Source organism: Typopeltis vanoorti, chromosome 9, assembly GCF_054136105.1.
Source record: "Typopeltis vanoorti isolate ZY-2024b chromosome 9, IOZ_Tvanoo_1.0, whole genome shotgun sequence".
Classification (NCBI taxonomy): domain Eukaryota; kingdom Metazoa; phylum Arthropoda; class Arachnida; order Uropygi; family Thelyphonidae; genus Typopeltis; species Typopeltis vanoorti.
In genome coordinates, this window is record NC_143557.1 from 66315823 (window position 1) to 66334194 (window position 18372).

At 37.8% G+C, this 18372-nt stretch overlaps 1 protein-coding gene across 1 annotated transcript in view; it reads right to left on the reverse strand.

The window, feature by feature from the left end:
- Positions 1-18372, reverse strand: part of LOC150103107 (protein spire homolog 1-like) — a 298045-nt gene that overhangs the window by 30268 nt on the left and 249405 nt on the right. The window contains exons 12-14 of the mRNA XM_090398095.1: positions 12328-12462; positions 1500-1601; positions 1289-1419 (exon numbers count right to left, since the gene is read on the reverse strand). Coding sequence (XP_090254221.1) covers positions 1289-1419; positions 1500-1601; positions 12328-12462 — 368 coding nt within the window. The remainder of the gene's footprint in view (positions 1-1288; positions 1420-1499; positions 1602-12327; positions 12463-18372) is intronic.

Below are 18372 nucleotides of genomic sequence, written 5' to 3' on the forward strand. Positions count from 1 at the left end.
TTTTATAATAAAATGACAAGAGCAGTTGATGAGGAAAAGGCATATACTGCCATTTTTTTGGATTTTGCAAAGGCACTTGACAGGGTGCCACATGATAAGCTGATATTTAAGTTGCAGCACATGGGTTTAGATGTCAGGTTAGTGAACTGTATTCAGGATTGGCTGTCTGATATTTATCAGAGCTGTGTATGGTGGGGCAATATCAAGGAGGCAGAAAATCGTTTGGGGGTTCCACAGGGCTTAGTTTTGGGACCTGCATTGCTTAACCTTTATATCAATGACATTGTCAACAGATTGCAAGGGGATTTCAGTTGTTTGCAGATGACGTGAAGCTGAAAGGCTCTGGTGATAGTGCAGATGCAGCAGTTCTGCATGAGTCTCTGAATAAACTAGACAGATGGGCAAATGAATGGGGAGTATCGACTTAATGCAGCAAAATGTAAAGTCTTGAAGTTTGGGATGCATCGATGGTAGGCTGCATACTCGATTGGAGGAACTGTACTGGAGAAAGTAGGGGGAGGCAAGAGATCTGGGGGTGATGACTGATATAAATAACTGAAATTCAGGGAACACATTGCAAAGGTGGCAAAGGTAACCCAGAGGATTGCTGGGTTACCTTTACCTTGTATACTGAGAAGGACACTGACCTGCAGAGATAAAAGAGTTATCATTCTATTGTATAAGACCCTGATCAGACCACACTTAAGACTATTGTTCTCAAATTTGGTCCCCAGGATTTGAAGGGGATAAATTAATCTGTGGAAAGGGTACAAAGTCAGATAACAAAGATAGTTTCAGGACTGTACAATGTTAGTTATGAGGATCGGTTGAGGGAATGTTGACTGCAGAGTTTGGTAGATAGAAAAAGGAGAAGTGATATGATTGAGACTTGTAAACTGTTGAGAGGTAGTTACAGGGTTGACACTGGGGAGTTTTTTCGCTTGGTTGAACAGCGGGAAGGAGTGATGACAAGAGGCCATCCCTGGAAGTTACGAAAGGAAACTGTGAGCAAGAGGGTGCAGAGTGGTTTCATTGCATGGAGGGTGGTTGAACCATGGAATGCACTGCCTGATGGAGTGGTGAGAGCGAGAATGGTCAATGAGTTCAAGGAGTGGTATGATAGACTTTATGTTTCCTAGGAAGGACCTCTCACGATGAGCCCTTTGACTCCATGGAGGCCTGAATAATAATAATAATAATATCAATTACATTACAGAAGTTAGCACAGTCAATTTTTAAGATGAACAAAGAGTAATTTTATGTTTGAACTAAACTGAATAAAACATACCCTGTAAAATGGAGTGCTTCAGGTAGTTTCCAAAATGAATGACTGGAAGACTCTTCTTCAGGAGGAGGACTTGGTGTAGGGCTTAGCATGTACACAGGAATATTTGAAAAGTGTTCGGTAGGGATACGCATCTATCAAAGAGAAAAATTTTTTAATGATAAAAATTTATGTCTTATATTTTATATTTCACTTCTTAATAAGATATTCTTACCTTTGTTGAACACTTATCACATATCATTCTTTCACAGAGTTTACATTTTACTCCCCAGGCACCAAAGAAAGAAAAACGTGTCTTTTTACAAGTAAAACAGATCTACAAAGAAAAAAAAAGAAAGTGACTCTTTATAAAGACATATCTTTATTAGGAAGTCTTTTCTTACTTGTTAAAAATAACTTTCTCCTATTTTTTCCAAAGAAGACATTTAATTATCATAGCACAAAATATAGAGAAAGTGACAAATTAGTATTTACTTTTATAACTGTAAAGTTAGTTATATTTATTGAAATGATTATCAAGTTCTAACACAAAGATGTTCTCAGTGAAAACATTGTCAAACTCAGGCAGGCAGGCATGCACACACGTACATACATGGAAAGAAAATGCATTCAGAGTAGTACTTCAAGGGAAAAAACTTCAAAATATATTTGTCAAATCTGAAATAGATAACTGAATAAGTAAAGCTGGTTTGGTAGCGAGTCAGTCCAATAAATTTATATCCAATAAGAGAATTTAAACCAATTTTATCTTATGGATTTAAAAGCTAAGTCAAAAATAAATAGTTGATAGAGACCACAAATATGATAGTCCTGAAGCATTTGGAAAAGGGCTAGATGGTGTCAGCAGAAGAATAGTATTAAAAAATCAAGATACTAGAAAGGACTTCACATTGTTAGTATTTAGGAATGTGTGACTTGTGCTCTAAAGTGGTATAGTTGCTTAAACAGAATGAAAGAGTAACAGCAAAACAGGTGTTTGATATTAGAAAAGACTAAGAGGAAGACCATGATTTAGGTGAAATTATGCGGTCAATAGCACTTTAGAAGACCAAAATGATTTTTGGTCTTCTAAAGTGCTTTGCAAATTAAGTTTGGAAAGAAAGTAATAATATACTGGAGCCATGTCTCAGAAAACGAAAGTGACAAGTGGTGTGTGTATGTGTGTGTCTCAGGGTTCTTTCAGGGGCCCTCATGTTTTACTTATTTCTTAATGATATGTCATGTGGACTGACTGGGGATATTAAAATGTTTGCCAATGATGCAAATTTAGGAAGAATTATCAGGAGTAGTGCTGATGTTAATTTTCTAAAGGAAGATTTGAATAGACTTTTAGCTTGGACAAATGAGTGGTGTTGCAGTTTTAATATTAATAAATGCAAGGTGTTACACTTTGGGATAAAGAGATATAAGGCTATGTATTGTACTGGTGGAGCTGAACTTCAGGAAGTGGATGAGATTCAAGATCTTGGAGTGAAGTGGACAGTGGACTGATGTCTGAGAGCACATTGAACGTGTTGCAAAGACTGCATATTGTATAGCTGCTGTGCTGGGGATAAGGAATTGGTGATGCATTTGTATAAGGCATTGGTCAGACCACAATCTGGGTTATTGTTCCAGATTGGATCACCTAGTTTTCAATGTGATGTGGAAACACTAGAGAGAGTCCAAAGATGAATAACCAAAGTTATATCAGGACTCTGGAGTGTTGGCTACGAAGAGTGTTTGGGAGAATGTGGATTACAGAGGTTGATGGATAGGAGGAAAAGAGGAGATATGATAGATACCTTCAAGTTAGTTAAGGATTCCATCAGATTAATACAGAAGAAATTATAAAAAGAGTGGATGTTAAGATGGGAAGACCAAGAAGCCATCCCTAGAAGTTGTATAAAGGTGTGGTGAAAAAGGGTGTGAAAAGCAGATTTTTTTTTTTTTTTTTTTTTTTAAGGTGGAGAGTTGTTAGTGAGTGGAATGAATTGCCTGAGTGGGTTGTGAGTGCAGGTAGTGTAAATAACTTCAAAGCTCATTATGATAGACACGTTGCTGGTTGAGTGGGCCTCATATGACGAGTCTGTTGACTCCATGGAGGTTACCAAATAATAATAATAATTATATTTATTATTATGTAGTATATCATTATATCCTGTACAACCCTTGATGATACCTATCAGGCAGTCATGATTTCATTTTCCTTTGCATATTATGTGTGTATGACCAAGTAAGTAATGCTATATCATGAAATAGAATCTGAAACCATGTCTTTCCAAACAAAAGGTACCTGCCATTGTCACTATTGCTTCAAAGTTGAGTGAATAATTTTGTCCCAAAATTATTTAAGTAAACCAAATTTTCATCATGGATAAAACTGTTTAAGAAATATTCAAACCAAGAATAGTTAGCAGTGTTCTAGACATCAGTGGCATGATGCCATGCATGTTCTTGTGTCCATTTTAACAGTTTCTGTTGAACTAGCCATACTGATAAAGATAACATTCTTACTTAGAATACCAAGTTTAGCTGATATTCTATAATATTATTAAGAGAGACCTCCACAGACTCAGGAACTCATTGGGGAGATCATACTATTTGCACCAGCTGTTCTTGAATTCATTCACGCAACTTGCACATACAACATTCAATGGCAATCCATTTCAATCAGGTACTACTCTATGAGAGAAAAATTTAGCCCTAACCCCCTTCTTGACAGCATTCATTCTCAACTATCAAAGATGCCCTCATGTCCTTTCCCCACCCTCCATAAAATGAGAAATTCCATCTACTGAAATTCTGTATAACCCTTTGTTTGTAAGTCTCAATCATATCACCCCTCTTTCTCCTGTTTACTAGTGTCTGCAGACACTAGTAAACAGGAGAAAGAGGGGTGATATGATTGAGAAGAAACAGGAGACAGATTGAAAATTTTTAGTACCTAAAAATTTTCAATCTGTCTTCATAATCTGTATTCCACAATCCTGATATAATTTTTGAGACTTCTTTGCACTCTCTCTCTCCACTGTATCAGAATCACTATGGAAACCAGGAGACCAGACATGCATGCAGTAGTCCATATGAGGTCTAATCAAGGTCTTGTAAAGCTTTGACAGCTTGATGTAGTTCAGGGGTTGAGTGAAAGTGGCTGACTCTACAATGGAAGCTGGTCTTCAAAAGTGATGCTGCTGACCCCAGAGTAGAAGTTAAGGATGATTTTAATACAGAGTGATAATTCATTTGAGGCTATCTGCTATGAGATAAGGCCAAGAGCACAACATTTATTGTTCGTTGCTGTTGTAGGCTTGAAGGTGCACAGAAACATGTGGACATCATGCATTTACCAAAATAGCAAAATGGGTATGTGCCAAGCAATTATTATGGGGACGTAGACTGGAGAGAGAGGAAAAGGCATTTGGCAAGATAGAAATTAAATTTATACAGCTATTAAGAAATAACTATTGAAACCACTTTAGTTGCATGCAGTAGACTAGATTATTAAAATAGAGGACCCAGGGTTTGAAAATGCTGGATCTGGTAATAGCAACAGAAGCTGTATCCATAACCCAGGTAGCCATTTCTGTTTTCAATTAGGAAAAGGTGATCATGCAATCTTATTTTGGGAGGTTGTTAAACACATGTAGTAAAGAAGGGGTATATGTGGAACTATAAAGCCAGCAATTACAATAAACTGACAAGGCAGCTTACCATGGCATAAGAAGTTACAAGAGAAGAATTTGAATATGGCATGGGGAAATGGTCAGTGATTAACTGAGGTAATTAGTATCAAACTGTGCACCCAGAGTCAGGAAGATAAACCAAGTGGAAGTTGGATGAGCAGCATCACAAAGCAAGAGCTGTAAAATAACACTGTGGACAGAATATAAAGGAAAAGGTGATCAGCATGCTAATGAGCAATACAAAGTGCTGGCAAGAAGGATGACTAGCATGGTAAGAAGGACAATCAGATATGAGAGGAAACTGGCTAAGCAGGCCAAAGGAAATCCTAAAGAGTTAGAGGAAGAATGAGTGCAGTAAGATAACTTTAATCAGTGCTCATGATAGAAAGTGAAGAATGCAGGAATATGTAAATGAACATAGTTGAGATACTAAGCAATCATTCTGCAAAGGTGTATCCTCCAAGTGGAATACTACAGTTGCCAAGTTGCTTTGTAAAGGGTAGGTCCTATCTTAGTCATTTATTCACATTTTATAATAATGTGAAAGCAGAACTGGATATGTGATAAAGGAAGTGGCTATAACATTATACTGCTGGACTTTATAAAGGAATGTGACAGAATACCCCATGGAAAACTATTACAAAAGTTAGCAAATGGGAATGAACATGAAGCTGGTAGCAGAGAGAGAGAGAGAGAGAGAGACTGACAAACAAACACCGGAGAGTAGTATATGGTGGAATGGAATCTAGGAGAATGAGGATGACTAGCAGAATAACCCAGGGTTCTGTACTAGGACCACCTCTTTAATTTGTATATTAAATGATACAAGGGAAGATTTTAACTATTTGCTGATGATGCAAAACTGAGGAGGACAATAATAATTGACTAATGTGATACAGATATCCTGCAGGAGATGATTTAAATAAACTGGCATGTGGGCAAAGGATAATAATTGTTAGCAAAATGTAAAATTATGTACTTCAGGTTGAATAGGTAGCATACTGCATATCATATTGCTAGTACTGGATTGCAGGAAATTGATGAGGCTACGGACTTGAGGATAATGATGGACAGAGTTGAAGTTCAGAAAGCATAACTTGGATGTTGAAAAACATGCTAACAAGTAAAAATAGGAAAGTTATTATTCCTCTTTATAAGACTATGATTTGGCCTCATCTTGACTACAGTGCACCAATGTTTAGGCATCTCGATTTCTTGGGGACCAGGAGGTGGTAGAGCAGATTCAGAGATGAGTGACTAAGCAGGTGACAGGTTTGTGGAATGCTCCCTATGAGGATAGTAAGGTTTGTGGGTTACAAAATTTAATTGAAAAGCAGAAAAGAAGGGACATGATAGAAACTTTTAAAATATTAAAGAGGATTTATAAAATTGATGCTAAGAAAAATTTTCAATATATGACAAATAGAGAATTAGGGGCCATCCATGGAAGTTGTGTAAGAGTATGATTAGTAAGGGGTATGGATCAAATTTTTTTGAGTGGAGAGTGGTGAATGACTGGAATGGATTGCCAGAATTAGTTGAGTTCTTGACAGTGTTTTTAGTGTGGGTCTCCCACAATGAATCTCTGGACTCAATGGAGATGTCTTATAATAATAATAATAATAAATAAACAGCTTGCCTTTCTCGATTTAGTTTTGTTCTTTAATTTAGAATCCCGTTAATTGGGATTTGTCCCAATTAACTGGATTCTACTGTATTCCAAACCTATCTTATACATTCTTGATATCATGTTATTAATTTTTTAGAAACTTTTTTAATCACAAGAGCCAATAAGGGTAATGCTATTATGGTGTTTAATGCCAGTGATTATAATCAGAAAATGAATGTGTTGCTCAGAGATCGCATTACTGATGGAATGGACTATGACCTCACCGATTTTCAAAAAAAAAGCATTAAAAAGGCTTCTAAACAATCTTGGCCTCCTGAAGTAGTTTAAAAAAAAAAAACCTCAAACCTTTTCGTTTCTTCCTCTCCCCCAATTTGTGGACTGCTTAAAATCCATAAACCTAATAACCCTCTATCAATAGATAGAGAGGATTATTAGGGTCAGTAGATCCTGACACCTTTTTTTTTTAATTCAGCTAAACCGTTGGCTAAATCTTTAATCCAACTTACTGGACATACTTCATCTCATATAAAAAATTCCATTTATTTCAAATCTTTAATCCAATCAGGTTTAAATAATTATATCATGGTAAGTTTGATGACACTCTCTTTATTCACAATATCCTCCTTTCTGACACTTTACAGAAAAATACTCCCTCCCACACACACACACTTCATTGATCTCTTCGATTTTGCCTTCCATACTGGCTACTTCACTTGGAAAGACACCATTAATACACAGATAGGAGGTACAGCCATGCTCTCCCCCCCTCTTATAGCAAATTTCTATGTGGAACATTTTGAAAAACATACTCTTGATAATGTCAAGAGCATGTTTTTCTTTGGCTAAGATGCATTCTCTGTTTGAGGCACATGGGCAAAGAAACTCTTTTTTCCACCTCGAAAGCCAGAAACCCAGAAGTCATAGAAAAAGAAAATAACAGCCTGCCTTTTCTAGATACTATAAATCACGTCTTCCCACTAGCACTATTTCTCAGTTTACAGAAAACCAATCCACACCAGTAGATAACATACACACACTTTCCCATCATTCTCAATCCCAACAACATAGTATTATTAAAACCATGTGATACACATTCTTTCCCATCATCCCTCCCCCCTTCTCTTAACAATATGATGTTATTAAAACACTTGTCAATAGAGTCTCCAACCTATGGTTCCAACCAGGCTTCTCTTACAGATAAACTCTCCTTTATTTGCCAGACCTTCCTGTCCGATGGTTAGAATGCTAAAAAAATATTCTCCCAACATACAGATTACAGATTTAGCTATTACTATTCTCCATATTCAGGATACCTCAGAAAAATAACAGAACTTTAAAGAAATATAATCTCTCCAATGCTTTCAAATCTCTTTTGAAGCTGGCTGCACTTCTTGAGGATCCACTTCCTCCCATCTCTGTTTCAGGTGTTTACAAGGTTCTTGCAACTTACATGGTCAAACTGGGAGATCTGCCAACGTCCACCTTGGAGAACACAAAAAATACATCCGCTGCCATAGTCAGATCTAGCTGACCAGGGCTTGGATATCTTGCACAGAATCAAACTGCAAAAGTCTAGTGAAAAAAAAGTGTAAGCAAACAAAGTTTACATGTGAAGTAACTTTGTGACTGGGTAACTCGTATATAGAGGTCAATGACTTCACATCACTTGCCTTAGTATCCTATAATGCAAAGCAGATATCCTTATGGACATGTATGAGATGCGACAATTCCCAGAATGCACCTGTACAAAAATCTACGTTCAGAACTATACATTAGTGGCTACTGCCGCCTTCAAAGTAGTCCCTTGTGCATTTATACACTCGTTTAGATGGCGTTCCCATTTTTGGAAACATGCCTGGAACTCTGTTTCTGGAATATTCTTGAACTCCTTTATCACATTATCCTGGATATCAGCAATATCAGAAAATCTTCGTCCTTTTAGCACAGTCTTTAATTTTGGAAACAGCCAGAAATCCCAGGGAGCTAAGTTGGGTGAATAAGCAGGATGACCTAATTTGGTAATAGATTCTTTGGTCAGAAACTGTCTCACTATGAGCACACTATGGTTTGGTGCATTGTCATGATGGATGATCCACTTGTCAGGCTACAAAGGCTACAATTCAGATCTTTGTCTCTGAACAGAATCTCGTAATCTTTTCAGCACCTCTAAATAGCATTGTTCGTTGACCATTTGTTCCCAGTGAACTATCCCCTTGTGATCAAAAAAACACACCAGCATGGTCTTGAACTGCGAACATGACATGCGTGCTTTTTTCGGATGTGGCAAACTTGGGATTTTCCATTGCATGCTCTGGTGTTTTGTTTCGGGATTGTACTGGAAGCACCAGATTTTGTCACCCGTAATTACTCTTGGAAACGTGCCTATTTGCAGAAAGATCAGTCACAACCTGAACCAGCCACTGCTTCTGTTCATCCATCAAGATCCGAGGCACAAACTTCACAGAAATCTTTCGCATACCAAATTCTTCAGTTAAAATTACCCTAACTGTTTCTCGATTCTTTTGCAATTCATCAGCCATTAATCGCACACTTAATCATCTGTCAGACCGTACCAAATCTCGCACAATGTTCACATTTGCATTTGTCATTTTTGTTTTTGGCTTTCCACTGCTGGGGTCATCGTTCACATCTTCTCATCCACCTTTGAACCTCTTATACCACTCAAAGACACTTGACTTTTTCAGAGCATCCACATCATATGCGTCTTTCAACAGCTCCAATGTTTCAGTAACAGTTTTGCCGATTTTCACACAAAATTTGATGTTAACACGGTGCTACAAATTTCGATAACACATTTCTATGCCAAAGTTTACACGCAGATCTCTATTGTTTTTGCAATAGTCAACTAGCAAACGGCTCTACTGGCTTGATGTTTATGCATGCATTAGTTAAAACATGTACAAACACGATTAATCACGACTCCAACCAAATCACCACATAAACGATACTACGCGGCCATCCTGGGAATTAAATTGTCACACCTCGTATAATGCTATGAATTATGGCAAGGTCATTTTAACCTTTATTGAGGTCTCATCAGTGGGAGCCAGACACAAAAGTAATAACAAGGTTGAAGTATACATGTCTGTAAGGATATGGATATGTGCTTTGCATTATGGGAAGTAATTAGCCTCTATATATGAGTTGCCCAATCGTGAAGTTACTTCACATGCAAAATTTGTTTGCTTACATTTGGATAAAGGATTAAACCAAGAATATAATTTCTTGGCATCTTTAATTTATAGTACAACTAAGTGGAAAAACTTTCAACATGTATCCAGAGTATCTAATATCAAGAGTATTTCAGTAATAAGGTGATACACCTTTTGGCTACTTGAATACAGAAATATGACTTCTGCATTACTTCAACTTTGGTATCATTTCTGAGGTCTGTCCTACTGATGAGACTTCAATCAAGGTCAAAGCTGGTCTGGGTAGTGATCCTCCCACAATGTATAGCATTATACATCTCTATTGACAAACATATGTAGGTTTTCCATCTTGTCCAGCCATATGATGAAGACATCATCCACATATCTCCACCAAATTGAAGGTTTAGGAGTAATGTTGGTGAAGATTTCATTTTCAAATTTCTCCATGAAAAGGTCTGCACATGGTGGTGACAGAGGGCTGCCCATGGCTAGGCCTTCTAATTGTTGGTATACCTTGTTGTTAACTTTGAAGAAATTTGATTGTCGGCAGTGCTTGAACATCTTTGTAATATCAGCAGGAAAGAGATCTTTGATAATGTTCATGACTTCTTCTACTGGTACATTTGTGAATAAGGATACTACTAAGTGATGTTAATTGCTGTAACTATTTTGATAACATTTCTAATAGTCTAGATTACACAACCTGGAATAATATAGACCACATGATAGAACAGAGCTACGAAAAAACTTTCCAGTTAAATAAAGTCAAACAAATTAAAATTTGAAAAACTTTATAAGAAAAAATACCACAGACACAAAAGCCTCCCAGATAACAAAGTGATTTTCAACATGTCGAATCACTGCCTTTCCAAACATGAATCAGATATCCTAAAGAAAGGTTTTAACTTTTCAATCACTCCAAATTACATTCCTAAAATGGACTTTATGTGTGGAATTGAAAAAAGTCTCTACCCGCTACCACAAGCTGTAGCCAACGATATTAGATTCCAAAGCACGATTATCCTAGCAACAGCAAAACAACCAAAACTTAATACCACTCCATATGATAGGAAAGCTATTCGGAACTTGAGGAAGAACAAAGAAATAATAATAACTAAAGCGGACAAGGGGAATGCCACTGTCATCCTAAACTCAAAAGACTATTTCAAGAAGATAAACGACTTGCTATCAGGCAGTTCCACGTACAAAATTCTCAAAGATCCTACCATGAAGAACCATAATGAGACAAACTTCCTGATCCGTAATATGAATACTTGGCCTGAAGAACTAAAAAGAAAGCTTAAATCCTCACATCCCATTACTCCTAGAATGTATGGTGTGCCTAAAGGGCATAAGGAAGAAGTGCCACTTCATCCGATTGTGGATGGCAGGTCCTCCCCCACTTACCTATTGACTAAGCACCTAGCTAACTTACTTAAGGGAAAAATCAGACAAACAGAATCCTACATAAAAAATTCTCAACAATTTGTTGACAAACTCAAAAACGTGAAGATAACACAAACAGACATAATGGCCACTCTAGATGTAGTATCCTTATTCACGAATGTACCAGTAGAAGAAGTCATGAACATTATCAAAGATCTCTTTCCTGCTGATATTACAAAGATGTTCAAGCACCGCCTACAATCAAATTTCTTCAAAGTTAACAACAAGGTATACCAACAATTAGAAGGCCTAGCCATGGGCAGCCCTCTGTCACCACCATGTGCAGACCTTTTCATGGAGAAATTTGAAAATGCAATCTTCACCAACATTACTCCTAAACCTTCAATATGGTGGAGATATGTGGATGATATCTTCATCATATGGCAGGACAACATGGAAAAATCTACATATGTTTGTCAATAGAATCAACTCACTCCACAATAAAATCAAATTTACTCTAGAAGTAGAAAACAACGAACAATTATACATGTCCGCAAGGATATGAGCTTTGCATTGTGGGATACTAAAACAAGTGATGTGAAGTCATTAGAGTCTATATACAAGTTGCCTAGTCATGAAATTACTTCATGTGCAAACTTTGTTTACTTATGCTTGGATCAAGGATTAAACCAAAAATACAATTTCTTGGCATCTTTAATTTATATTATGCTTTGCTGCAGCAAGTACAAACTTCAAAGACTTTTTAGAATTAGCAACATATTTAAAAATCCAACCTAATCTAAACTAGGTCTCCTGTCCAACAGTTAAGGCTATCCAACAACACCTATAAATCAAATTCTTCATAGATCTTTAGGCTTCTAGTTTAACTTCTTCCCCTTATTGTTTTGTGTATTTTTACAATTTCAATGCCATATCCGTTATGATATTTGTAACAGAGACAAAATATAGGAGTTATTAAATTATCATTTTTCTGTGCTATATTCATTCCACTAAACCTAATTATGAGGGCTTTCCTAATATATCATGAAGGCAATTATATTGGAGATAAAAGATGAGAAGTTATCCTTGCTCCAGTTTGAGATTAACCTGAAGCTGTAACAAACTGGAAATTCTTTAGAAAATATTTTATAAAAGGATTACATATATGCAGATTTTACAAGTTCTTACCTTGCCTTTCTGTATGTCTTCATATAACGATGGACTGACTACAAGAGATTCAAGTTCTGCTTTTGTAAGAACATTGCGTATGTGAACTACCTCTTCTAAGGTAAGCGACAAGCATTCTAAAGATTTCCACTGGGACTGGAAAATAATTAATACATTAGAGTTTAATTCAATTTACAACTGAATTTTTCAAAATAAAAATTTGCATGAAATTTCAGAGAGTAACTATTTTTCATTTAAAACTTTGACAACCAATTCTTGAAATATCACGATGATATAATACTGATCAAATTACTTAAAATTAACTGATGTAAATGTATATAATTGTTGAACATGTTTATATTGTTGTGTAAGTGAATGTAAATGCATAAATGCATTTACATTGCATAAATAGAAGAGTAGACAATAGGAGCAATAGAAGAGAGGGAATGAGAGAGGGGTATGGGAATGATAGAAGAGGAGAGAATAGGAGCAGTAGAAGAGAGGGAACAAGAGTGAGTCATGAGAATGATAGAAGAGGAGAGAATGAAAACAGTCAGAGAGAGAGAGAGAGAGAGAATGAGAAGAATGCGAGGAAGTGCTAGAATCAGGGATGGAGTGATGCCAGGACAGCAGGTAAGTAAGGAAACACAGAGTGAAAGAGTTAGAGGAGAGAGAGTGAGGGATGCAGGTGAGCAATCAAGGAACAGAGTGGCAAAAGCTGTGATGTATGGAGACTCAATGATCCATGGTGTAAAAGATAGGATGCCAGAGGAGTGTTTGCCTGGAGGAATGATAGAAAGTGTGGTTATGGCAATTAAGTGGAATGAAAGGGTGGATGAGATGAGATAATTGTGATGGCAGGCATGAAGGACTTGAGAGGCAATGTAAATCGAGTGACGAGAGATCGGAGATTCTTGCTCGAGGCTGTACAAAAGAAAACGCAGAGAAAAGACTGTGTATGTTGCCCAGGTATGATAGTGACGAGCTGAGAGGAAGAGCAGTAATAATGAATAGCATATGTGGATGCTTGGAAGGCATTTGAAGACAGAAAGAAACTGGATGTGAGAGATTGCTTGCATTTGAATGAAGAAGGACGTAGGCATCTGGAGAGATTGCTGTTTTCTGAAAGAGTTGGTGTGTCAATACAGGACAACTAGAATTCCCAAGGTGGATGGTAATAGCGATGGCCTCTTGTGGGAATGGGTGCTTGGGGGGGGATGACGATATCAGGTAACACCGAGTCCGGTGGGGTTTAGAGGGGATAATGATAAGTATAGAAGCAGTGACCCTTTCTATATTTTATACTAATGCCAGGAGTACCCAGAATAAAGGAGATGAATTGATGGTGCTGATAGCTCAGCCTGGTCAAAGATTATTGGGATCGCTGAGATGTGGTTGATGGAAAATGATATAATAACAGGAATAGAAGTAGCAGGGTACAGCATTTTTTGGTAGGATAGGAAGGGAAAACGTGGTCGTGGAGTGCTACTTATGATAAGTGATGACATGTCTTCTAAGAGTGGAGGTTTTGGAAGGCAGTGACACTAATGGTTTTGAAAGCATATGGTGTGAGGTAGAGGTGGGCAAGCCAGGATATTTAGTGGGGTGCTGCTACAAGCCAAGGAGCACAGAGGGTGGGGGAGAAGGGGATGTTTAGGCAGTTCAGCTTGGCAAGTGCAAGAAGAATGATTGTTATGAGAGATATTAACTACAGCAATAGAAGTTGGGAAGAGGAAAATGCATATAGTATTAAGGGAATAGAATTTCTGGAATTCTTGAAGGAAAGATGTCTTAGGCAACATGTAATAAAGGGAACAAGAGGTTCAAGAGTTTTGGATTTGGTCATAGCATCAGAAGAGCTGATAATAACTGAGATGACATCCCCCCCTCCCCCAGTTGGAGAGAGTGACCATGTGGTTTTGACTTGGAAAATGAATAGACATGCAGGAGTATCAAAGAAAAGGGAATATATGTGAAATTATAAGGCAGGTGATTATAATAGTCTTAGATATCAACTTGGGAGAGTTCCATGGAGGGAAGATTTTGAAGGACAAGATATCATTAGTGCTTAGGAATTTGTGAAGGAATATTTGTTAGCAGCAATTAGTAAGCTGTATTCTATGAGTGAAGAAGAGAACACAATTTGGTGTAAAGTGGATGACAAACAATATCAAACAGGAACTGCAAGTGAAAAAGAGATTATGGAAGAGATACAAGGAGAGGGATGGAGAGAAGATGCATGAAGAATATAAGACTCAGGCCAGGAGAGTGACTGGTATGGTGAGGAAGGCAAAACTGGAATATGAGAAGAGATTGGCATTAAGATCCAAAGAAAATCCTAGGGAATTTTTTTAGCTATGTGGCCAGTAGAAATGATTGTTGAAGAATGACATTCTGGTATAAAAATTGGAACAGAGTGACTGATGCAAAGGATATAGTGGAGCTGTTCAATGATACTTCATTGGAGTATTTCATCCTGGAGAATAGGTTTTAATACTAGAGGGGGTAGGGCAGGTTCGAGGTTTAGAGGTGCAAGAGGAAAGTGTGTTCCAAATACTGATTACTCTTTATGTCAGTAAAGCTGTGGGACTGGATAGTATTTCTCCATGGGTTTTGAGAGAATGTGCTAAAGAACTAACAGCTCCATTGACCTTGCTTTTCAATGAAAGTCTGGCTACGGAAAAGGTACCAAGGGAATGGAAGGAAGGTAAGATAGTGGCACTGCATAAGGGCGGCAGCAGACTGGAAATGTCTAATTATAGGCCAGTTTGTGTGTCATCAGTAGTTAAGATCAAGTAGTTAAGGGCAAGTTAAGATCTTAAAGAAATTAGTCAGGGACCATATACAGCATTTTGCAGACAAGAATAATGTTATTTGTGAGAATCGTGGATTTGTTAACGGGCACTCCTGCTTTAGTAATATGACTGCCTTTTATAATCAAGTGACAAGAGCAGTTTATGAGGGAAAGGTATATACTGCCATTTTTTTTGGATTTTGCAAAGGGATTGGATAGGTACTACATAATAAGCTGATACTTAAGTTGCAGCAAATGGGTTTAGATGTCGGGTTAGTCAAATGGATTCAGGATTGGCTGTCTGATAGGTAACAGAGAGTTGTGTATGGTGAAGCAATATCAAGGAGGCAGAAGGTTACAAGTGGGGTTCCATTGGGGTCAGTACTGGGACCTGTATTGTTTAACCTTTATATCAATGACATTGTCAATGGATTGCAATGAGATATTCAGTTATTTCCAGATGATGTGAAGCTGGGCAGGATTATTAGTAATAGTGCAGATGTGACAGCCCTGCAAGAAGATTTGAATAAACTGGACAGATTGGCAAATGAATGGGGGTATTGGTTTAATGCAGCAAAATGTAAAGTCTTGAAGTTTGGGATACAACCATGGGAGACTGCATATTCGATTGGAGGTGCTGTACTGGAGGAAGTAGGAGAGACAAGAGATCTGGGAATGATGATTGATAGAAAACTAAAATTCAGGGAACATATTGCAAAGGTGGTGAAGGTAACCCAGATGATTGCTACAATACTGAGAAGGACACTGATCTGCAGAGACAAAAGAGTTATCGATCCATTGTATAAGACCCTGATCAGACTACACTTAGACTATTGCTTTCAAATTTGGTCCCCAGGATTTGAAGGGGATAAATTAATCTGTGGAAAGGGTACAAAGTCAGATAACAAAGATGGTTTCAGGACTGTACAATGTTAGTTATGAGGATCGGCTAAGAGAATGTTGACTGCAGAGTTTGGTAGATAGAAGAAGGAGAGGTGATATGATTGAGACTTTTAAATTGTTTAGAGGCAGTTACAGGGTTGACACTGGTGAATTCTTTTGCTCGGTGGAACAGCAGGAAGGAGCGATGACCAGGGGCCATCCCTGGAAGTTACAAAAGGAAGCTGTGAGGAGTGGTTTCTATGTATGGATGGTGGTTGAACCATGGAATGCATTGGCTGATAGAGTCGTGAGAGCAAGACACAGGGAGAAAAAGAGGCCAGTACCTAGATTGGTAGGATGTTTTGGATTTACAGCCAAAGCAATTAAGGCTTATGAGGCTGCCATACACTGAAGTTGTATAAGAAGGATGTGAGCAAAAAGGTTTGAGAACAGAACATATTGCCTGAGAAGATGGAAAGCGCACAGTAGTTAATAGGTTTAATTTCCAAAGAGAGCTAATAATAATTTAGACATTCCTAATGACTGCTCTCAAATATAAACACTCTCAGTCCATTATTTGTTGGAATAAATGAACCATCACTGAATGAAGATGATATCATGACAGGAATAGAAATGGAAGGGTACAGAGTTTTTTGTGAGGATAGAAAAGCCAAGAAGGGCGGGGGAGTGCTGCTGATGATAGCAGGGGAATTATCCACATTAGGGTGATATGAAAGAGGGAAATAGTTGCAATGGTTTTGAGGCAGTGTGGTGTGAAGTGGAAGTTGACAGGTAGGGATATTTAGTGGGATGCTACTATAGGCCAGGGAATGTGGAGGATGGTGATGAAGAAATGTATAAGCAACTTGGATTAGGGTGATTATTATAGGTAATTTGCATTATGGCAATATAGATTGTAATGAAGAGATAGCATTTTGAAATAAGAAAAATGAATTTCTTCAGTTCTCGAGAGACAACCATTTCAGGCAGAAGGCATGCAAGGATCAGGAGTTTTAGACCTGATCATTTCATCAGAGAATGTAATTGTGAATGGGATTTTACACTTCCCTCCAGTTAGCAAGAGTGATCATGAAGGGATCACCAGGGTTGTGGCTAGCTATATGAAAACTTCTGTGATGAAAGGATATATGTGTGGAATTACAAGGATGGGGACAAACATAGGGGACAGCTTGGAATCATAGAATGGAATGAAGAGTTGATTGGAAAGGAAATAAATATTACTGCTTGGGAACTGAAAAGAAATACTTAACAGAATTAATGCTTAAATGTATTCCAAAGGTCAAAAAGCTGAATATGGTAGGAGTCAAATGGATGAATGAGGGGGGGGGGTTAAGCATGAAATCTGAAAGAAGGCACTTTGGGGGCAGAGCAGAATCAGGAGAGTGACTCACTTGGAAAGGATAGCAAAAGTGCAGTATGAGCAAAAATTAGCAAACCAGGCCAAGAAAATCCCTCAGGAGTATTTTCAACATGTGGCAAGTAGAAATAAGATTGATTATGGCAAGATGATGTTAACAGATGCAAGTGGGACTGCAGAGGACATAGATGAGATATTCAGTGAGCAGTTCATCAGGATGTTTCATCCTCAGTGTGAAATCAGATGCTCAAGTGTAGAGCATGAAATGAGAGAAGACTAACTGGTGAGCAAGCAAGTGGTATACAAGGAGTTAAGTAATTAGATGTTGATAAGGCAGTAGGATTTGACATATTACCACGTCTTCAAGGAATGTTCCAGGGGGTTAGCATCAGTCCTACCTATTTAACAAGAGTCTTGCAATAGCACAAGTCCTAAAGGAGTGGAAGGAAGATAAAATTGTTCCACTTCACAAAGGTGGTGATAAGACTACAAATTGTAGGCCAATTTGTATATTTGGAGTTGCAGTTGAGGTGTTGAAGAGTTTGGTGAGAAGTAGGATACAAAAGTGGGTTGATAACAGTGGTATTTTGTGCTCGTCAGCATGGATTTGTTAAAGGGGAAAGTCATTTTTTACCAACTGGCTCGTGTAATATAGCAAGGTAACAAATACATTGGATGAGGAAGATGCATATACAGTGATATATTTAATTATGCAAAGACTTTTGATAGATTGATACACCACAAGTTGGTCACTAAACTGAAACAGATGGAATTGGATAACAGACCTAATGAGGATAGGATAGGTGACTAGCTATCAGATAGGCATCAGCAAGTTGTGTTTTGGGGTGGGGAACACTATCTCAAAAGAGGAAAGTTACTAGTGGCATGCTGCAGGGATCTGTCTTGGGACCATCATTTGTACATTTATTTATTATACCCACAGGACTTCTCATTACCATTTGTGTGATGCTTCCGCATTGGGCAGGATCACTGACGAAGTTTATTTGGCATG